The sequence below is a fragment of the Centroberyx gerrardi genome, chromosome 7 (assembly GCF_048128805.1).
Source record: "Centroberyx gerrardi isolate f3 chromosome 7, fCenGer3.hap1.cur.20231027, whole genome shotgun sequence".
NCBI classification, from domain to species: domain Eukaryota; kingdom Metazoa; phylum Chordata; class Actinopteri; order Beryciformes; family Berycidae; genus Centroberyx; species Centroberyx gerrardi.
In genome coordinates this window covers 20661092-20684302 of record NC_136003.1, presented here as the reverse complement: position 1 = coordinate 20684302, position 23211 = coordinate 20661092, and the positions used below count along the sequence as shown (strand labels likewise).

At 43.5% G+C, this 23211-nt stretch overlaps 1 protein-coding gene across 1 annotated transcript in view; it reads left to right on the top strand.

Moving 5' to 3' along the window:
* Nucleotides 1-22900, top strand: part of gcgra (glucagon receptor a) — a 38915-nt gene extending 16015 nt beyond the window's left edge. Inside the window, exons 2-14 of the mRNA XM_071922843.2 lie at nt 11503-11650; nt 12232-12328; nt 13348-13455; nt 13613-13707; nt 14073-14179; nt 14540-14738; nt 15192-15351; nt 15597-15657; nt 16444-16513; nt 18280-18368; nt 18498-18642; nt 19398-19439; nt 19534-22900. Coding sequence (XP_071778944.1) covers nt 11597-11650; nt 12232-12328; nt 13348-13455; nt 13613-13707; nt 14073-14179; nt 14540-14738; nt 15192-15351; nt 15597-15657; nt 16444-16513; nt 18280-18368; nt 18498-18642; nt 19398-19439; nt 19534-19893 — 1587 coding nt within the window. The 5' untranslated portion in view covers nt 11503-11596 and the 3' untranslated portion in view covers nt 19894-22900. The remainder of the gene's footprint in view (nt 1-11502; nt 11651-12231; nt 12329-13347; nt 13456-13612; nt 13708-14072; nt 14180-14539; nt 14739-15191; nt 15352-15596; nt 15658-16443; nt 16514-18279; nt 18369-18497; nt 18643-19397; nt 19440-19533) is intronic.
* Nucleotides 22901-23211: the final 311 nt, after the last annotated feature.

Here is a 23211-nt window from a genome sequence, read left to right as displayed (position 1 = left end):
CAAACTCACTATTTTTTGATGTTTACTGAATAACTTACAATACCTTTCACACAAAAGGCTGTGAAGACATAATTTGAATTACATAGCGCCACCACACTGTTTTGGCACAGATAATGCTTTTTGTAAATGTCACAGTAAGGAGTGTTTTCTATGCAAAGGCGGAGTTGAACCAGCGTGTTCGACTTGTCATGCTAACTTGCAAGTGTTGACAGGTGCGATCGCTGCGTCTGCTTCACTCCGTGTTCTCTTGTTTATCCCAAATCTCTGGAAGGCAAACGGTGTGAATGTCACTGCTTCTGAGGGCGCAATGTGAGATTTGTTGTTGTGCCAAAGCAGCCACTTTTTATTCGCTAAGGAAAACTCTGAAATACTTGACTTGTATTGTGCCTTTGGTATATTCTGTAGATTAAGATGCTCCCTGCTTTGCATTTGCTGCTTTTCATTCCAGACTGGCTGTATGGAGTTGGTAGGAGCCGGGTTCGTTCAGGTTATGCATTTGCCCTCATTTTGATGCTCAGTGGGTTCGGCATTGTTGCGTCGAGACCCCTGCGCAGGGCAACTTCACGGCTTTGGAGACTTAAATTGGACGAAGAGGCAGGGAGCGGGAGTGGGCGGGTTACCACAGAAACTGAGAGTGGAATGCAGAGCTAGATGTACTTTAGATGATAATGTGTAGATATTTTCTGGAAGCCCTGGTCTCGGCGTCTCTCTCTGCCAACTGGGTCGGTGAGCTAAGCTAAGCGCTGTTCTAGTTTGAAGCTTGTCCGTGGTTCTTACTGTCAAGGTGAGCCCACAGTCAGTAGCCGCAGGATGGGAAGGAATATGTGTTGAGTGTGCCGCTGTACCTGCTCCTCACTGAAACTGGCAGCAAACCGTTGCTGACTCACAATTAGATATCAATCTCAGGCCAATAGTTTTAAAAGCCTTTGCATCTACCCTGTAATCAAACATTATACAAATTGGTAAACAATTGTGCAGAGTATAACTGATTACCCCAGGAATAGTGGGTTGGATAGTCCATTGTGGATACTCAACTATCAGGTCACAAAAAGTAGATGTTCAACTAAATGTCACTTACCTATTTGTTGCATCTCTACAGACTATGTAACCCCAATGATGTACCTGATGTTAGTCTAACCCAAACCCCAAGACTAACTCTGACCCAGACACTGAATATCTATAGACTTTTCACACTATTATATCACCTGAAACTCAGTAAACCTTTGAGTGACGCATCATAGTCACTTGATAGTACTGTAAGTTGAGTTCAGCATTGGACTTTCCAAATAAAGGGTGACTGATCAGTGAGAAGGTCAAGTCAATGTTTGTATTTTGTGTTCTTGTGACTTTACTCTTTCCATTTTGATACTTGGTCATCAAAAATCACAAATGAACTGCAGCTGGTATTTTACTCAGCTCTTCATCAGTGCCACCCACTGCTACTGCCTGCAGTGTTTTATAAAAAGCAAACTGAGACCCATCTCCTGTTGATTATTTAGTTACCCTGGGTCTTATTTTCCTAATTTTTGCCATCATGACAATTGATTGTGTTCAAAATGTTGTCACTTGCTTCACTGTAGAGGTTTTTGTTCCTCCCACTCACTGCTCTCCAATACACACACACAGGGCAAACACAATCTCCAAAAACGATTAAAACACGTTCTTTCAACACAAGAACACACACTGCAATGGGACCTGCTGTACCTACATTCGATTTTCCGATTATTCATTGCCTGAAACTTGCTTATATTGTGGTATTAGATATGTTATTGTAACTAGTGTGAGCAAGTTGGCAAGTAGACCGTCCAAGTACTTTGATGCTGCGTTCAAGTCATACGAGATGTTCTGTAAATACAAACTGCCAACTGGGAAAACCCATTCACATGAACCTTCTAGTGATAATTACAAGTAGGATAGGTGGGAACTTTTTTTCCCCCTGATATCTCTCACCTGGTGTTACAAATTGCGGAAGTATACATATTTAATACCAAGGTATTAAAAATTGTGTGAGCAACACTAAAAAGTATCAAATGGACTACTATACCTGAAATATCATGTGATAATTGTTCTATCACAGCTATTTAAAGACGTGTAACTGCAGTGTGAGTGTTACTGTGCCGAAAAGACGTGTTTTAATTGCTTTTTGGGTTCAGTTGTTGGAGATTCAATTGTTCGGTTGTTGCCCTGTGTGTGTGTGTGTATGTGTGTGTGTGTGTGTGTGTGTGTATTGGACAGCAGCACTCCCAGTGAATGGGAGGAACAAAAAGCCTCTACAGTGAAGTGTCAAAATTTTGAACACAGTCAATCGTCATGATGGCAAAAACTAGGAAAATAACCGGAATTATCCTTTAACACGGAAATCTTTGGACTGAACTACTACTCAACTAAACAATGAGCTTGAGCTTGGCTTGGGTACAAATAGTGCAGAAACAGTGTGGGATGGTGAACTGATAATCAAAGCCTCCCTGTGGGGTTGTTGCTCCACAGTAGGTAGCTCGAACCTCTGAAGGTGCTGCAACTGAAGAGTGATGAGGACTATTGTTGTTATTGTTGCGGCTTCTGCTTCATGTGACCTTGCAAAACCCCTCATGAAAGAGTGCACGAAACAGCATCCAGCCAATGCCAAACACTTCCCACACATGAGCTGACACACAATAAAGCAAAAGCCCCATACACTCAAACACACACACACACACAGTACAGGTACATCTCATATGTTATACAACCATGCCGCAGTTTGTCACTCTCTCCCACTCACAGACCAAAATTGTGCCCTCTGAATAGAAAATGTGAATGTTTGCCGAGATTTCAATACACAACACACATGTGGTTTGATGTTGTGGTGAAGAAGCTTGGAGCGGCCAACCTCTGGGTCACTGAAGCCGTGTCCGCATCCTCACAGATGAGTCACACTCGGGACCGTTTCCCCACACATGTCGGGCGGGTCAGAGGTTAACCGTATTTACCCCGCTGCACTGTGTTTTTTGCGGGTTTTTGTTTCTCTTATCCTTCCGAGACCTGAGGCTAGATGCCATCTTCGCGTCTGGCACGCTCTCATCGCGTTCCTGTCGTGTTTTCTCGTAAGATGATGATTTACTGGCGAGTCGAATAAAAACACATCCTCTTCCGCTCCGTCGTTAATCCGTGAAAACAGCATGATGCGTCGTAACAGGGGTGTTGTGTGACGGGGCCGGCGCAGAGCCATGTTACATATTGACTGGAGGCTGTAAATATGTTGTCCTCCCTGCTGTGAAAGTGTCCTCTGGAAAGTGGGTGGCGGAGACAAATGGGTGGTGATGAATAATCAAACACCTCTACTGTGTGCTGCTGTTGACCCCAGGAGATACACATATACCCCAGGAGATACAAATATAAAATCTATATCTATATATTTTTTTATTTAGTTATCCAGAATAGACTATGTTCTGGGAAAATAACTGAAATCCAATTTGATTTAAGATGTTTTGAGGTTTGTTTGTGAGTAGTAATTGCTCTCAAAACACGAGGAGCATTAATTGGCCCCTTTACATAATAACCTGAGAAGCTTTGTGTTGACCCTCCAACAACATGCAGCTCCATACTGAAGTGCTGCTAATGACACATTTGACTTGCACACTGTACAATATCTCATTGACTTTTTGAACTCATCTCCAAAACGTTGTGCATGTAAAAATAGCCTCAGCTCAGTTATGGAATATTTTAGGTGGGGAAAAAAACACCAACAACTCACTAATGGATTCTACCACAGGCAACCCTTTCATCAACTTGTCAACAAATTATCATACTCGCTGAGGCGTGAAGAGTGTAAACTGTACACGTGTGAATAATCTGTGATGTTGTTCTGATGTAATACGAGTGACGGACCACTAGTAAAATCCTAGACTTGATACATTTTCCAAACTCTCGCCAGCAGCTCTCCCATGCTCCTGCAGAGACAGGCTAGCGGGTGGCAAATGATTAGCGCATGTCAGACACCCAAAACAAATCTAACAGGCCCAGACAAGTGAAGCCCAGAGACACGCTGACCAAATTAGGTTATGGCTTATGATGGGGATGAGTACTTGGGCTGTTACCTACTTTAGAGTTTATATACAACGTGCTTTAATGAGGGATGCCATCCTGCACAGGGACGTCCTGGGTTGTGTAGACGTGGTAAGAGACAGAGCTGCCTGTTTAGAAACCTCATGCTGAGCGCTCACGGTGGTCAGACTCATTACTGTGACATTTATGGGGTTGAGCTCTGTTCTCCATTGCTGTGACTTTTAATCTGTGGTGGGGAGACAAGAGACGAGAGTTAGGGTACCACAATAGTTTTTGTTTCATTTTTCCCGTTTTCATGTCTTCTTTACGGAGCCCGGGAGTGGCCATTGGGAGAGAAAAAAAGTTATATCGAGTCCACGATTTACTGTAACGTGCGCACGTTTTAGTTCATTCATGCACATGAGATACAATTTGTTCCCTCGATTTCATTAAACTGTGTATTTTAGGAAAAAATGCAACTTAAAAGGTACCTTTTAGGTATTGCAGATAGGCCTAGTAAGGATTTGGTATGCTAATATCCATTGTCTGTTTACACTGAATAGGCATATCCCCCAAATATTACAACATATTTAGCCACTTAACCTTCAGGCCATGTAAACACAATCAGGTGGCTGCAACACACCCAGGACAGCGCCACATTTAAACATAATCACCAATATGTGCACTGACTCTTTATAAGCTTGTGAAGAGCGCATGTATTATATATCGAGAGCACGATATCACTATTTCGAGGGCACGTTTTGGCAATTTGCACAAATTTGTGCCAACTAAACCAAAACGAGGGCTCATTTTAACAGATCAAGGGAACGAATTGTATCACGTTACAGTAAATCGTGGCCACGACATAAATAATTTTTCTCCCGATGGCCACTCCCGGGCTCCGTACTTCTTTTATAAGTTAAAGTGAAAAATCCACCCTAAAACTCTTTAACTCGCAATGTACTTTGCATTTTTGGTTCCATTTGTTTGGTGTTGTGTTTTCCAGATATTTCCAGTGCAGCGACACTGGAGCTTAAGAGCAGAACGAATGTTTCAACTATATAAAATATCAACAGTAAACATCAGGTTTTGGTGTCAGTCCCTCAGTATCAAAGAGCAAGCAGCTTCTTTCTAGACTGACTTGCACAGATGTTCAACAATCATACAGAGAGAAATCCATAATAGAAGAGAGATACCGATTTCTCCACCACCAGTAGCCTCAATAGACCAAAATGCAATGTAGCCACGTTGTGTTTTGAGTAAGGGCGCGGCTCTCTCTTTTCCTTGACTGGAAAAACTCTTGCTCTCTTGCTCTTACTATCACTATCACAATCACTTCTGCTCTCTCTACCTCCATGTAAAACCAACAACAAGTTCAGGCACATTCTCTTGGGAGTTGTCAAAGGGCATTTTTGGAAATGTAGGAAATCACTAACTGAAGTTGAAGTAGATGAGGCGGGTTGAGGGAAAGTGGGTGCAACAGAAAAGTAAATTACAACATTTGATCACGAACTCCTGGAATGCATTGAGCATCACAGATTGATGACATAACAGTGTAAGAGTATTCAAGAGTGGGATTTTTCTTTAATTACTTTGGAACTTTCTGCTTTTATTGAGAACTTTCTTGAGGAAATTAAAGGTGGACTGTTATGAACTGCAGGCAGCTAGGGGAAGATACTATCAGATATCAAACCTTTTCTTCATGATGAGTCTGTATGTGTGATAACGAGTCGGGCGCTGAACACACTTTGCATATGAAACAATGGGCCTGATCAGCAGGGATGGCATGGGCTGTGAATATAAAGACATCCTCAGTGAAATCAACTGACAGATTCCTGATAGAGCTGTACACCATCAGGGGAAAACTCATGCTGTCATGCAATAGATGCTGTATAACTTTTAACCCTTATTTAACCAAGGCATTCTAGCAGCGGTTTTTGAAAGAGGGATGAGCGCTCACCTCCCTCACCCCACATCCAGCCACCATCTTGCTTCCCTAAGCGTCTAACCCTAACCCTTCATCGTCAATACCACCCCACACACAACAAGACATTGTCATCATCTTTGGATGATGCAGAGGGCGGTCAGTTGCTCTCAGCATTTGCGCACACTTATCACACACACTGACACACACACACACTGACACACTCACACACACACACACATCTCAGAAAAAAGTGGGCTGCTATTGTTAGTCTGAGTTCGGTGAGAGCCTGAGGGAGAGCTCCCCCTCTGATCAGTGTGACTCTAATCTGAAGGGCTTCCTGGGAGAATATAGGTGCTTCAGAGTTCAAATCAAAGAGAATCAATCATCATTTTTTTTTTTTGTTATCGTTATTTGCTGACGTTTCTTTCGGTGAAATGGGACATCAACAGGAAACTGTCAATGTCAGAATGGATTTCCTGTTTGGTCACAGTGATCCGCACTGTAGCTTTGCCTAGATTATAATATGAAGTACAGTTGATTTAGTAATCGAAATGGCTGGCTTTAAAGGAAAAGTCCACCCCTAAAACACTGACAATGTTAAAATAAAACAGGTATTGGCAATGTATCTTGCATTTGTGGGCCCCTTTTGTTGTTTGGTGGTGTATTTTCTTATTGCTATAGATAACTGCCCATGACATGTTGTGTTTTGAGTAAGGGTCTTTCTCACATTTTCTTGACTGGAAAAACAGCTGGATGAAACAAGTTCAGGCTTGTTCTCCTGGGTTTGTGGAAAGGCATTCTGGTAAATATAGAAAATCACTAACTGAAGTAGAAGCAGATGAGGCAGGTTGAGGGAAAAGTGGGTACAACACTTCATCGTAAAATAACTCCAGGAATGAAGTGAACATCACAGACTGATGATAGAGTATAACAGCGTGAACGTATTCGGGATTGGATTTTTCTTTAAGGCTTCATTTTATAAATAAAAACTGCATCTATGCATGTCCTGTCCTTGCTCTTCAGGTAATGGCAGTGAGCATATTCAAGTCTGAGAAAAGATCTATGGTTTGCATTACACACATTACATTATGTGTCAGTCAGCTACTGTACAGTACAGACTTGGCAGCAGCTTTGAAATTTGACAGAGAAAGGTCAAATAGCTGGAGATGGAGGATTTGCAGTGAAGAAAAGATACAGTAGACTGTGTGTGGGTGCGTGTGTGTATCTCTGTGTGTGTGTGTTATCTGACCGAAGATCAGGCCAGTCAAGCAGCCTGCGATGCTTCTTTCTCAGTCATGTCCCATCTCCTTCACCGCAGAGCGTGTTGGAGCACGATGCTCCGTCTCCCCTGAACTCTGCCTCACCCCATTATCAGATAGGGGGCCACTGACCCAGCAGTGTCATACTCAATGTTATGTCTGCAGCCCTAAGGTATGAGCCTGGCACCCTTTGCCTCGGCTTACACAGTCACAGCATGGGAAAGCCTTGATACACGGAGGAGTGGCTTGACTAGAGCCGCGCTGCATTCGCTTTAAGGATGAGCCTTCAGCTTTGTTGCCGCTAGATGTGTATCCTGTTATTGAGATTTCTACTGGGTATTCCATCAAGACAGGAAGACAGGAACAAACAAAGCAAGATCGATGAAGATTACTTCAAGTCAGAGATTTTTTTATAGATGCAAAGAGGTTTTATCAATGGAAAGGGAGAGAAATTGCAAGGGGTTGGAACTGTGTATGGGAGATACAGGATGTTTTTGCCTTCGCTCTAAGCGTAACTGAAGCAGAGACCAGGCCTGTGCATTTTGAAAACTGTATGACAGGGTGCTGCTCAGGGGCGTTTTCTGAGTTATTGTGTTTTCCAAGAGGTTTGTTTTTAATCCTCCCCCCACATTCATGCACACACAATCCCCTTTGCAATTCTATTTGTTAGACACTGTAATCAAATGAGAGGTACTCTCCAACAAACAACCGTAATTGTTAGTGGCCATTGTGCTGTGCTATAACCAAAATCTACTTGAACACGGAGGGATTTTTTTTTTGTGATTTGATGTTGACATTCTGGGAAATTGCATCATGCAGTTGTGATTGTCGCTGTATTTTGGTTTGGTTTCTCTGAGACGAATGAACAAAAATGACCATCATCAAAACAGGCATCATTCAAGCAAAGAGTTGTCTGTCTGCATCAAAGGGAGGCACAACACTTCAGAGAGAATTGCATCTATTTGGTCCAATATGTGGCCAAGTGACAGTGAATGAAATAAGTGCTGGTGAAAATACCCAGCATTATTGTATTTGTCTGAAAAAGTTTGCCTTTCTGTAAAAAAAAAAAAAAAAAAAATCACAACATTATGCCCACTCTAGGAGTTCATGTTTCTATTTCAGAACTGTCAACAGCCTGACGTCACAGATGTGGCAGTTCTCACCTTTCATTTAATTAGCCAAAAAGCCGCCTCCTCACTTCGTGCCAACTGCCAAGTCTACACTTTTGCATCTTTTCAAATGGAACAGAGCGAGGAGAGGCCCCCGAAGCTGAACTTACAATATGGCACGAGTCTTTTCCCTAAAATGGACATTGCTACTTCTACGGCTCACTGCTCAAAAAGACTGCAAAGCCAGCAGAAGAGATGCTTTACAAAGACACGCCCTGGAGACATACATTAGTAACTTGCTCATGCTTTATTTGTGTGGATTTGTCACATGCAGTATGTCTGCTTGGATGCCTTTGATGTGGGATGATGGGAATCACACTGGCCATTTGGTAGGAACTGGAGTGGAACTAATGGGCGTGAAGGTATGAGGCTCCCTTGTAGCAGGCTAATCAGCTTGTATATTCTGCTGTTGTGATATCCATCGCCCCTGCCTGCCAGCAGCCACAGCTCTGGGCAGCCACTTAGCTGTAAATCCCTCCGCCTGTGAAGGATCCACACCAATCAAGGTCCTTGGGAGCATGTGTTGTTTAGCCTCCTCCAGCGCTCTGTCCGCGGGAATAGCCCAGAGCCTCCATCACTTCTCAGATTAGCTTGTTTAGGCCATTATTGTTCCATGTCTGATTTAAGAGGCAACATGTTGGCTGAGAGTCACACAGGTAGAGCCAGAGGGAAACTCTTGGGTTGTTTGGTGCCGTTTCCTTTATCCTGAAGCAAGCAGCGTAGCCCGAATGTTTCACCTCTGGCCTGGAGATGTATTCCAAGTGTTAAAAATTATGTAAGGTCTGTTAATGGTTAAGTTTTTGGTAGTAAGACAGGCTTCATTTTTATTCACAGGACATATTGTTTTGACCTGAAAAGACACACTTTGAGGGAATCTCATCATGTTGAGTCAATGATTTTTCTTCCAAATGCGGATGATAATATTAATAGAAATGAGAGTCACATCACTAGTAGAAAGTAGTTTTTCTATCTTACTTTTTCAGAGTGTTAAGTGTGTTGTAACAAGGCTGTCCTTGACCGCTTGGCCCAGTTAGTGACTGGTAACTGACATTTCCGAGTAGGTTAGATACACAACTTACAGGCTTCTCCTATCTCTCTCTCTCTCTCTCTCTCTCTCTCTCTCTCTCTCTGTGTGTCACATACACACACACACACACACACACACACACACACACACACACACACACACACACACATACACACACACACTCTCTCTCATCCATGGCCCCTCTTTCAGGACTCTACAAAGCGCTGGGTCTGGTTAATCATTGTACCTACTTGGTGCTAGGTTGCGGAAAGTGGTGCAGGTAGGGTAGTGTGTTAGGAAATGACTGTGTCTCTGGGTGTTTGTGGGAAGAGGGAGAGAGAGAGAGAGGGTAAAGGAGGGAACCCCTTGTAAAACTGTGACACGCTGGTGCAACGCTCAAGCTGTAGGCAGGAACATATGCTCAGCCACACGCATGCCAGCCACTCTACTGTACCTGGACACGTGCTAAAACCTAATGCACTTACAGAATGAGGCCTGCTCATATTCTCTGGTAAGAACAAATGTTTGGAATAGTAGAGTTTGCTGCCAAGTCTTCAGTGATTGGCAGAGCTTGGCTGTTGTTTTGTTCATGCAATTAGTGTAAAACATCAGACAATATTGTGGTTTTACAGGAAGAGGAGATGGGTGACAATCAAGTGAATAATCAGTCTTAAGTGATGCTGGAGTTTTGAAACAAGCCAGAATTCAAATAGAGACATAGGGTTACTTGTTTGATGTTTTAACCCATTCATATTGCCATGCTTTTGTTATAAATGTTCACTGCATACAGTGTAATAGCTGGGGGGAATAGACTTGACTGTTGACCCATACATGCCTCATGGTATTGAGGGCAAGAGTCACTGCTGTGATCTCAGCTGGACCAGTCCTGACCCAGGTCCAGGCCAGATGAGAGCAGTCTCTCTGATCCCTCAGGCACCTTGGGGCAATCAGTCAGTCTGTGCTACAGCTAACGCTAACTGCATCCTGTGCTCATTATAGTGAACAGGCCATTTAGAGAATATGGCTCGGTACCTCTTTGGTTTAGATATGATCTGATGTCTGACTTCCAGAAGAAGCTTGGTAATGTGGAGCGGACATCAACCCAGAACTGAGGAGCTTGTTGACAATGCTCAGTCAGACTACGGACCAGAAAGCCTCTGATTTTGTTTGTTTGAGGCTTTCTTAACAACATACATCCGTCTGTCATGAAGCATTGTGCTCTTATCTCTCGAACAATTACCATCAGAAAACAAAAGACATTCCACACACATCAACACGAACCTGTCCTGCTCCCTGCCAAGACACTGGAACAGAATGGAATTTGAAACGTTTTAGCCAAAAATGTTTCCATGGTCAAGGTGTTTTTTGCAGAAACGTTTCAGATTTCGTTCCGTTCTCCGGCTTCAAACAAAGCTCTCGGGGAGTTTTTTTGGCGTGGATCGATACGCAGGTGAGTGACCCCTGGTTTAGAGCAAGGCATAACAAACACACACACACACACACACACACACACACAGTCACTCACTCACACACAGACAGACTTTAAAATTGAGGTGGACAGCAGCCAACTGTGAGTCAGTGAGGGAGTGCAGTGCTACTGAGCCACAGCTGTCTCATTGATGGGACATACAGCATTTCCTGGAGGTTTTTGGCTTGATATTCTGGGCAGTCTAGACTGGTTCGGTGTGGTCCGTCCCTCAGCTCCGTTCAGCTGTGCCCCACGCTAATTGTGGCTAGTGAAGCCTGACAGTGGGCCGCAAGGTGTGAGTGAGTAGCCTGGGTGGATCAGATGGGACTGGTCACAGTGGATATCCTTTCTTTCCCCTTCACTGTTTACTATGCCTATATGGAACAAGGTGTCAGGCTGATGCACTGACATTAGGCTATTCTCGGTATTTGACTTGTGTTCCAACTCAGACCTACAATGCTTGCTCTCAAATATTGGGTTCAAGCCAGATACAAATGCTGCTGAATTGTCTGTAGTGTGATAGATATGACCCTGCCTTTTCCTGTTTTGATCCTTTTGCTATGCGTGGCCAAGTTGAGCCGAGGTAATAATCGGTGTGTGTTTGATGGATTGTGTGTCTCTGTGTCATCCAGGCAGTGTGGCGAGCGTAGATAAGCCCCCTTATGAGGTGAACCCCCTTCCTCGTCCCTCAGTAACCCCTCCCAGCATCAACAGCAGGAATAAGGGATGTCACGGGTGTTCCTCCTATTGGCAATACTCATCGTCTCCTCCAGCATCCAGGTGGGTCACACACACACACACACACACACACACACATACACATAGGTGCACATGCTCACACACACACACACACACTTTTCCCCATAGGAAAAAGCCTCCAGTAGGTCTGTTAACTCTCATCAATCGCTGGTCTTTAGAGTGTGGGAGGGGGCCTTGTTTCTCCGGTCCTGCTGCACTCTGAGAAAAACCAGAGTCGTAGTATAAAAGTCTAAACAAACTCTCTGTCCTTGGTGTGTTAACGTCATGAGCGTGCGGTGTCCAGTGTGTAAGCTGTCATGCTTCGAACACAGACCATATCACAAACCCCCCATACTGACAACACATTAGAGCGGGACACACTGTGATGGATTGCACCCCCAACATGAGGATGGGTTGTTTACCATTACTGTATATGTGAAGTGAAGTAAAACAGATGAAATCCAATTCAGCAAATGCACCTATTATATCATCATGGTTTGCTGGGGGCTCTTATTTTTCCTTGTCTTCTTCTAGAACACCTTCTCAGTGTAAGAGGACCTTTGTGTTGCATTGTAATGTGTGTATGCAGAGTGTATCCTTATACGTGCTCCACTGTTCCATAGGTGTCTCCTGCCGTTATGCTGGATAAGCTGGCGGAGAGTTGGAAATTGTACATGGAGGAGTGTAGTCGCAACAACAGCCGAGACCCTCCGAGCACCGGTGAGCACAACGAAACCTCCACATCTAACCACCCAGTCCTCCATAAATTAACATCTAACCACCCAGTTCTCCATAAACCATCTCACCACCCAGTCCTCCATAAACTAACATCTAACCACCCAGTCCTCCATAAACTAACATCTAACCACCCAGTCCTCCATAAACTAACATCTAACCACCCAGTTCTCCATAAACCATCTCACCACCCAGTCCTCCATAAACTAACATCTCACCACCCAGTCCTCCATAAACCAACATCTCACCACCCAGTCCTCCATAAACTAACATCTCACCACCCAGTCCTCCATAAACTAACATCTCACCACCCAGTCCTCCATAAACTAACATCTCACCACCCAGTCCTCCATAAACTAACATCTAACCACCCAGTCCTCCATAAACTAACATCTCACCACCCAGTCCTCCATAAACTAACATCTCACCACCCAGTCCTCCATAAACTAACATCTCACCACCCAGTCCTCCATAAACCAACATCTAACCACCCAGTTCTCCATGAACCATCTCACCACCCAGTCCTCCATAAACTAACATCTCACCACCCAGTCCTTCATAAACTAACATCTAACCACCCAGTTCTCCATGAACCATCTCACCACCCAGTTCTCCATAAACCAACATTTCACCACCTGGTCCTTCATAAACTAACATCTCACCACCCAGTCCTTCATAAACTAACATCTAACCACCCAGTCCTTCATAAACTAACATCTAACCACCCAGTCCTTCATAAACTAACATCTAACCACCCAGTTCTCCATAAACCATCTCACCACCCAGTCCTCCATAAGCTAACATCTAACCACCCAGTTCTCCATAAACCAACATCTAACCATCCAGTCCTCCATAAACCAACATCTCACCACCACAGCTGAAGAGAGAGGGAGGTAGCAGGGAGTTTTTCAATACATGTTTCATATACACAAGGGAGAAAAAAAAAGTTTTTGCTCTCTGGTTGGGGTGCAAATTTCACCCATTTCTCATGCTTTGTTCCCCAGGCCTAGTGTGCAACAGGACCTTTGACTATTACGCCTGCTGGCCCGACGGACTCCCCAACACCACTGTCAGTGTGTCATGTCCATGGTATCTGCCATGGCACCATAAAGGTAAGGCTGCGATGTGGGTTAGGGGAGACACACACTGTATGACAAGTTGATGCCAAGTCGCCCATAATATACTGCAGAGAAAGACAGCTGCCCACGCTGAACGGACTTTCCAGTAAATCACAGAGGCTGTCAATGTGTGTGTGTGTGCGTGTTCTAGTCCAGCATGGCATGGTGTATCAGGAATGTGACGCAAACGGCCAGTGGGTGATGATGAAGAATACCAGCGAGTGTGACTCTGATGATCTGAGTCAGGTAAGAACTGTCTTTCTCATCATTGAAGGTTGGAAGGTGGCGGAGGTGGCTAAGAGAAAAGGACAAGAACAGTTTGCCTGCATGGAATCAGTTTGAAATCACATATGAGAATCACTGTTACACTGCAAAAAACATCCATCTTAACGAGTCATTTAGTCTCATATTCAGCCTTCAAATCTTATTTTTCTTAAACCAAGAGAATTTATTTGAAAGAAAATTACAATTTTAGGTCTCAATATTAGACTAAATGACTTGTTAAGATGGATATTTTTTTGCAGTGTATTGTTAAAAATAAAAATAGGGTGGATGTGTATGTGTACTAATATATTTATTGTTTTATTGTTGTTTATTGTTTTTATTTGCAGCAGTACTATGGCCAGATGCTCAGTAAGTTTCGGATCATGTACACCTTGGGCTATTCCTTGTCGCTGGTGGCTTTGGTGCTGGCGCTCGGCATCCTCATATTCTTCAGGTAATAGTGATTGTCGTTTGAAATGAATGTTAAAGCACATTTAGGATTTTCTCATTAAAACTGTGCATTGCTGTGAAATTAACTGTGATTCACACACACTGTAATAACGACAGTAAAAATGGTAGCCATTGCTTTTCCGCTCGATTCCCTGTGAAATCTAAGAAAATCATTCCAGCTGACCGCTACAGTAGGTTCTGCATCAAGCGCAGCAGGGAGGGGAACTACTGAGAAAGCAGTACAAGCAGTGCAAGGGCTGCTATTGATTCATCTGAGAATGATAGATGCAGGGAAAATATTCTAGACGGTTGTACCTTCAAGACCAATGGACTCGTTTCACCATTATTGTCTCTCATTAACCAGGAAGTTACACTGCATGAGGAACAACATCCACATGAACCTGTTTGCCTCTTTCATCCTGCGAGCGCTGTCTATCCTCATCAAAGACGCTCTGCTGGAGACTCCGGCTCTCAACATCACGTCACACGACATCGGCAGCGACCAGGAGCAGGGCTTCCCCAGGGCATCGATACCTCCTGTGGAGCTGCTGGTCAACAATGAGGTCAATAATGATCTAATGGTTAAGCAGTAAGCTGCGAAGGGCCATGCTTCAGTGATGGTGAAGTATTTGGCCGAGCAAAATCACTGTAAAGTGTGGTTACGGCTTTTATAAAATGGCACTGTTGTAATAAAATAGAACTCAAATGTTCAATAAATCTTATTCCACCAAGCAATTTTAGTTGTAAACAACATACGAGTGGGGATTTTCGGTTAGTGCATTTATAAGCTAAATTAATAATTTAAATGAACTGTTATGCAGCATTGTGTTAGTATACATTGTACTGCTATGCGATATTTTAAAACAGCTCTGAACGTGACTCAGCCAATCAGAGCTGAGGACCGTGACTATCTGTTTTATAATAATAATGTAATAATTTTATAATAATGGGTATGATAGTTGAAAAATGTACAACTAAACAATGTTTAACATTACTTGATATGATGTTTGTTGTAGACAACGGTTGGCTGTCGCATCGCTGTGGTGATGATGCAGTACAGTATTATGGCCAACAGCTATTGGCTGCTGGTGGAAGGCATCTACCTCCATAACCTCCTGTTCATCGCCGTCTTTACCGAGAGGAACTACTTCAACATCTACCTGTGCATTGGCTGGGGTGAGCTGGCCTGGTGTGTGTGTGTATGTGTGTGTGTGTGTGTGTGTAAGTGAATGATGGTTGCAAAGTTGTGCGTTTTGGCATGTGTGTCTACACTGGTGTAATAAGTTGAGGAATGCTAGTTAATTATAAGCGGTATGATACCTTTTTATGAAAATTGAGTCAGACCAGATTAATGTAAAAAAAACTACATTTTGCAAAATGGCTGTTTTGCATTTCGACTGACTGCTCTTATTTCTTTTCAGGCACTCCGCTAATATTCCTTGTGCCCTGGGTGATAGTGAAATACCTATATGAAAATAATGAGTAAGTTTCCAAAGGTGCTCTCTCTCTCTCTCTATCTCTCTCTCTCACACTTTCTTCTGAACTAACCCCCAATGGGAAGATGTAATTGGCATCAGAACCTGCCATGCATTTTTAATTTTAGCTGATCATTGTTGATTCCATGCTCATAATAGGGACACCTATCAAAAGGAGGTTGGAAGAGGGTCTTTCTCCAAAGCTTATCAATTATTGTCGTGTTCCTTGGTCCTCCATGGTCAATTAAACACATAATTATAGCATGGGAAGTTGGCTGCGACCAAACATGACACAGGCAGACATCTCTTGTCTTCTACAGGAAGCCAAATTTTGCTTCTTTAGTTCTTCTCAATATTTAATTCTTACATTCAACCCCCCAAAGTTTCTATATGCAGTCTCTTAAAGTCTATTGCACACACTTCAGTGGCTGAGTGGAGTGAAAAAGACTGTGAAGCCGCACTTTTGAACCACTGATACCTTGTGCTGTTATGTAAAGCCCTTAAAAGACTTGGCCCTGCGTGGTGTTGTGCGTTTCCCTCTCCGGTGCAGCAGCATGGCTCTCTGTCTCTCCCTCGTTTCTTCAACATTGGAGAGGAAATGTCGTGTTTAGCTGCCAAGGGATTGAAGAACACCGTTTTAGTTTGCAGCAGGAGTTGAAAAACAGTGTGACTGGAGGTGTTAGACGGAGCTAGCCATCTCCAGAAACATGTTGATTATGTTTCGTGTGAGGATGGGAGTTCTTAGTGGTTGTCTCACTTATTATTGATGTTTTGTCCGATGCTTTCCTCACAGGTGCTGGGAGCAAAATATAAACATGCATTACTGGTGGATCATCCGTTCTCCCATACTGCTGGCAGTTGTGGTAATTCCTCCTTCTTCTCTCCTTCTGTTTCTGCCTCCCTTTTTGTCACCATTACCCCGCCCCCCTCGCCTCCCGCCATGTTATGTATCGGTAATTAATAATGATTGTTTCCTGAACATTTAACTCCAAGGTGCCATGTCAGTTCTTTACAATTTCATACCACCTCGGGACCAAAATGATTTATTTTAACCCCAAATGCAAGCCCGCCAACCTTGTATTCCCATTCACAGATGTTTTTTTTTCCTCTGCTATGTTTTTCTTTCCGTTCACACACTATACAATATTAAAGAGACCTCCATTATTCATGAAGTGTAAAAGGCTATCAATGCTTTAGGCCTAACAGCTGGGAAGGATGTTGAGATTCAGGGGGTTTTGGATGAAGTGAATTTTTATTTAATGTGACCTGCCCCCTTTATTGTAGGTGTGCTCATTAAAGGTCAGTTCTGAGCTTATATAAAAGTCAGATTTGTCATGGCTCTCCTGTCAGGCCAGTTACACAGACGTCCCAGTGTTTTCCATGCATTAATCGTCCTCTTAAGTGGCCTGTATCTCACAGGAATTCCTGTGTTTGAGTTTTTGCAGGGATAGGAGGGCTGGTTCCTGCTAGTTGTTCACAAAGCTCCCATAACCCACTGCTTCCCTCTTTATCATGGTACCGCCATGTCCAAGATGCTCTTCGGAGTAGAAAATACACTTGTGTAAACACTTTTAGTGTATGTGTGTAATAATTGCAGTCCCTCCAGGAATATGCGACTTTGTGATAACAATAATTAATGCAGCTTCAACCAGAGAACTTGCAATTTTACAAAATTACTGTCATTTTTTTCTGCATGAAATGGCCAAATTCACAAAGGGCTTATAATTATGGCCAATCATTGCACTTTTTTCCATAAAATGATCCAAATAAACCATACGTCTGCACTGGTCTTCTCATACTACGACAACACAGTGGAGCTTTTAAGAGGGGAGAGATTGAGGAGGATACAGAGGTTATATTTGAGTTTTATTCACCGCTACAGATGTAAGAAGTTGACTGCACTTTATTTTCCATTTAATTTTAATTATCTCATTTATCCTGTGCCTTTGGTTTGCATACTGTTATTCAGAAGAACACAAAGTCTACCTCAAACATATGTAGCTATACAGTTTTATAATCATGAAACATTCATGCGGTGCTTACTGAGCTGATGTTGAGTTGAAGGAATATTTATTAAGACTGGAATCCAAGCACTTGTAAGGAAAATGTTGTTGCCCATGTTTTTTTCTGTTCAGAAAATAAACAGTAGTGTGATATGCTGTGATAAGCAGTATGCGTATTATCACAGGAGGTGATTATACTGAATACAACTCTTTCTTAAAGGGAGGTAGTTCTGAAAGATCATTTTTTGGTCTGTCTTTAGTGCAACTTTATTACCATTTTCCCTCGACTTGCACTTTTTGCCTATTCCACAATTGAACTACCACAATTCTTTTGACAAACACCACCACATAAACAATTCTGTATAGGTATTTAACACTTGGGTCCAACTTCAAAGACTACTTACTCCCTCCAAGCACCTGCAGGTTAACAATTCAGTATGTAAATCAAAAGGTCACAGTCCACATGATTTTCATTAGTGGAACATCCAGCTTTTGTTAAAATGCCACCGGCTGTGACAGGGTTCTCTGTTAATGAACTGGTTCTGGATGGCCTGCTGTGTGTAATAATGTTGAGATTGCTGTCTGAATAACTTTACCATCAACATCTGTGTGTCTGCCTTTCACAGATCAACTTCCTCATCTTTATCCATATCATCAAAATCCTTGTGTCAAAATTGCGAGCGCACCAAATGAGATACACGGACTACAAGTTCAGGTGAGTACAAGTTTTAAAAAGCTTTTCCTATTCATTTGCTTTTTTTTCTGTACACTGTAACATCTCTCTCTCTCTCTCTCTCTCTCTCTCTCTCTCTCTCTCTCTCTCTCTCTTCTCTCTCCATTTCAGGTTGGCTAAGTCAACCCTAACCCTGATCCCTCTGCTGGGTATCCATCAGGTGGTCTTTATTTTTGTGACGGACGAGTCCACCAAGACCACCATCGCTTTGCGTCTCACCAAGCTCTTCATCGACCTCTTCTTCACCTCCTTCCAGGTTAGACTCAGTTGAACAAAGGCATCTGCTGGTTATAAGATGAAGGGGAAGAGACGGAACTAAGAATTGTTATTATCTCCAAGTCAAATAAAATGCAGCAGCTATCACATCATGTTATACTGTATTAACAGCAAGTCGTACTGTTACACTTTCAACTGCCAGTCCAAGTGTCATTCCAGAGGTAATGGCTGCAGTATATGAGCTCGTTCAGCGAGTCTTTATGTCTTGTGGATATTGAGTTTCCTTCCCCTCCTAGACAACAGAGAAGTGCTGTATTTACTTATATGATGTCAGGCGAGATTACATTAACATAGCGCGCTGTCCAAACCGCTAACTGGCTGACTCACACTGTGGCATAATGACAGTGACCTTTTTGCTGACGGGACACAGATGACGCGCGTCAAGTTCACAGCCAACCATTGGGGGGAATTACCTTGATGAAAAGAGAGAGAGAGTAGGATAGAAAGAGAAGCCCAAAGTGAAAGAGAAAGAGTGCTGCCAAGGGACTTTCAACTTGAGAGAGTGACAGACTGACAGACTGGTTATAAAGTGACAAATACGCAACTGCCCCATGTAGCTAAAAAGGTATTTCTTCGTGCCATTAGGCAGATGACAAAAGAATACATTTCCTCTGAGCCATGTTTTCATAGTATCAATTGTCGCACTGTGAAACCTTGTAAATGGTGAGCCATCCTGTGAGGGAACATGACATCAGTTGATTTGGGGGACTGACTCAGAGTTGCTTGCCTCCGCAGGGTCTGCTGGTGGCCATCTTGTACTGTTTTGTCAACAAAGAGGTGAGTCTCCTCATTTACACTTCACCTCCTGACTCCCGTCTCTCTCCGGTCCTCACATTAATAACGTCAACCTTTGTCTCTCCGCTGTCTTCAGGTGCAGTCAGAGGTTTTGAAGAAGTGGAAGCGCTGGAAGCTGGGGAGGAACATTGAGGAGGAGTACCGCCACACCTACAGCCACCCCTCCAACATCAAGAGCGGCAGCATCCTGAACCACGTCCATCGACTCCCGGACATCGCCACCACCTCCACCTCCACCTCCAGGGTCTGCAGCCCTGAGGAGAAGCACATGCTCGTGTTCGGCTGCCACAACGGCACGGGCCGCGGCCAGTGCACCTCCCCGCCGCACGAGGGAACCGGCAGCAGCTGCAGCTGCACCCTGGTGGAGGACATCGGCCTCACGGACAAGTCGCAGTGCTACGAGGCTCCCAGGGAGAATGTGGAGAGCCACCTGTGAAGGGCATCGGGATCGGGAAGCCCTTGAAGAAAGTTGGAGGGCCTTCAGCTCTCATCTGGCTCTGGCACACGGCCCTGGGCGGCTGTGATGAGGAGCTGGCAGAATGAGCTGGGCTGATGGAGTCATCTGTCAGAACAGTCTTGGCCCCAGATCAGTGTCATTGGAAGAGAGAGAGAGCGGCACTCAGCCCTCTCCACAGCCAGAGAACGGAGAACAATACGGCAGACACCCATGTTGAGATGTCTAACGCGCTGTGAGCCGCCTGAACGGATTTCTGTAGATGAATGTCAGACAGTACAGGAAACCGCTGCATGTTGAACACTGCGTCAACAACAGTAACTCAAGGCCACACATGCCATGTAAAATAATATGACTACCAGAAAAAAAGGAAAAAAGACACTGAAACCTCAAATAACAAAAAAAGAAAAAACAAAAACAAAAAAAAAACCACAGGGTCTTTGAGTTGTGCTGTGTATCAAATGTGTGTTTTGTGGTACTGGAGCTAAAAGACAAACTGGACATTGAACTGATGTTGAATACACACAAAAAAAAGACCAAACAAATGACAAGAAACAAGGTGGCAGTTCCTAACAAAGGGAAATACATTTCTAATGCCGTGACAATATTTGTAAATGATTTCCCTGTCTGACACGCTTTGATGAAAATGTACAGAGAAAGAAGAACCATTCTGTTGACTGTACACTTTATACTGTAAGGTGAGCACTGTGTTGTTCAAGCGGCCCCCTCCAGGACCCATGAGAAATTGGCAGCTGCTCTCACCAGGTCATTCCTGGCTTACCTGTAGACGTTATAAGAGCTCATGAGGCGGTATGGAAAAATTATCCATAAGCTATTACTAAAATGATCACCACTTGACTCACTTAGGCATTTGACAATAATCAGAAATCTTTTTTAAATAGCCATAAATGTGGAATATTGCTGTGAGTGTTATAATTGTAAACGTGCCAGGTGTGTTTTCAAGGGGAATAGTTGACGTTCTGTGCCATCAAATATGTTTTTTCCTCCAGCCATCCAGGTGTTGTGTGATTCACATGCCTTGGCGTACTCTATGAACTTCTACACATCCCGGTAGCCCACTCAACCCCTGAGGTGAGAGCTGATATGGGGAACATGCGCACTCGAATCGAGGATAAAAATACTTAGCAGATAGACGCGGACTCTACAGGCATACGCGCATAAAGTATGAATCCAACACTGTGACTGAAAATAACCTCTGTCACCTCTGGCACAAGGGTAGCTCTCTATTCAAGGAAGTGTGTTTTAGCTACGCTGAATATAGCTTTTCTGCCATGCATGCAGATTGCGCAAATGTAGTGAGCTTAAGTAGTGTGACTCATGTGCCATGCAGATGTTCCATATGTCACATCTGTATCTCCACTGCTCATAACCCCCGAAACAGACTCTGCTATGACTCACTGTTTTTACGTAAACTTTAGACTTCATCTGGGAGGTCATTCTATAAGACTAGCTTCACTGTCACTCTCCAGACTTATTTCATGTTCTGCCTCATCCTGTCCGCACGGGCTGCGGACGTCTAGAACAAAACTCTGCAATCTAAAAGTAGAACAAAATAGAGTCTCTCCAGTAAGCATTTCAGAGAAATCATACATCGCTCACAAGCCCTTGCCAGTATTGACAAGGAAACACAAAACAACAGTGGTACTTTTGCTACTGAATACATAGCATTTATTTTCAAGGAAAAGCTCACGCGGAAGAATTTGTGAGCTGCCAAACATTTTGTTGGGACTAACTCAACTTGACTCTGTATGTATGACTATTTGCACAATGTTAATTTATAAATGGTAAATACTGTATGTATATATGTTTGTACAAGTGATTTATTTGATTGCTGTCAATGTGTTTTATGCATGCATGCCTGTGTGTGTGTGTGCGCGTGTGTGAGTGTGAGTGTGTGTGTATAAATATATTTTCATGTGTATTGTATGCATCCAGAAAGATAGAATGAATCACTCTTGCTGTGCTGGAGCCTCTCCATCGGCTGCAGCCCGAGGAGCTACAGCATGGGTTGATATGAACCAGGGGAAGTGGCTTCACACTGAGCACAGAGGTCAGAGGTCGCGCCGAGTTAGTTCCATTCTAGCGGTTCTCTATGTACATCACATTCATCACAGCACATTCCAAGAACTCATGCCCATATAACGCATAAGGGAAAAACCTCTGTGTTTTGTTATGAAAGCCATTCTCAGCGTGATTCCTCTACGTTGTTTAGTACTACAGAGCCGAATCAGAGCAGCAGAACGGCAGCATGTTGTCATTCAGATAATCGCTCCTGATTTTTCCTGCGCTCTCTAGACGTACACCGCAGCCAGGTGCCGCGCTGAGTTGGGTTAATGCCGGGTGAAGCTATTTCTCATGAACGTCTGCGGAGGATTGTAATAGAGCCGGAGATAGCGAATACTCCGAATTGAGCTGGGAGCGCGATGCGCACACCGGCGCTGCTGTTGCTCAGAGGTGAATTTACAGTGGTTTTCTTGTTTTGCAGAGCAGGAGGGATGTTGCAATACTGACACACAATAACAAAAGGAATGTCGTGCGCCTAGAGTAAAAAAGTAAGTACAGTAGATACATTCATCTGTATCATGGAAATACAGTATGAGGAAAGTACATTGCTAATATTATGTATTTTTACACCCTAGCCAAGCCGTGACCATGTCTGTGTATTTTTTGAAGCCAGCAACTTGGGTCACTCCCCTTTTTGGACCAAAGTGGTTCTGTCTGAATGTATTCTTTACAAGGCCCATATAAGTATGTACCAGTTCATCTTCTCTTAAAGGTAGTCATGTATATTTGGTGTGATGAACCGACCACTGGACAAAAACTGTGTTCAGGTGTCCACGGTTCATCGTACTTTGTGCTCTCTTACCAGACTGTGTCCAAATGGTGAAAGAATAAATTACTATGTATGTGAAAGATGATTCTAATTTGCTGTGTTTTTGTATTGGTGAACGTCCATAATGTTAAAATAAAAAAGAGAAAACAGGACATATATGTTATCTACTGTCTTGGCTGGTTGGTGACGTCAGCTCCAGTGGCAAAGCTGGCTGGCTGGCTGGACGCCTGGTTGGCTTGAGAGAGGTGAGTATTGATTGTACCCCGGGGTCAGGTGCTGTTCAGCAGCACACTGTGTTCCTTATTGTGCCTGGCCAATGGCCACTGGATAGGTCAGCTCATACTGCTTCATTAAACCCCCTCAATTTCAAGAAAACAGTAACTTTATAGTGGTTACTGTTGGCAGAGTATCACATGCTGTAGCAGAGTAAGTAAAGACTAAAGGCA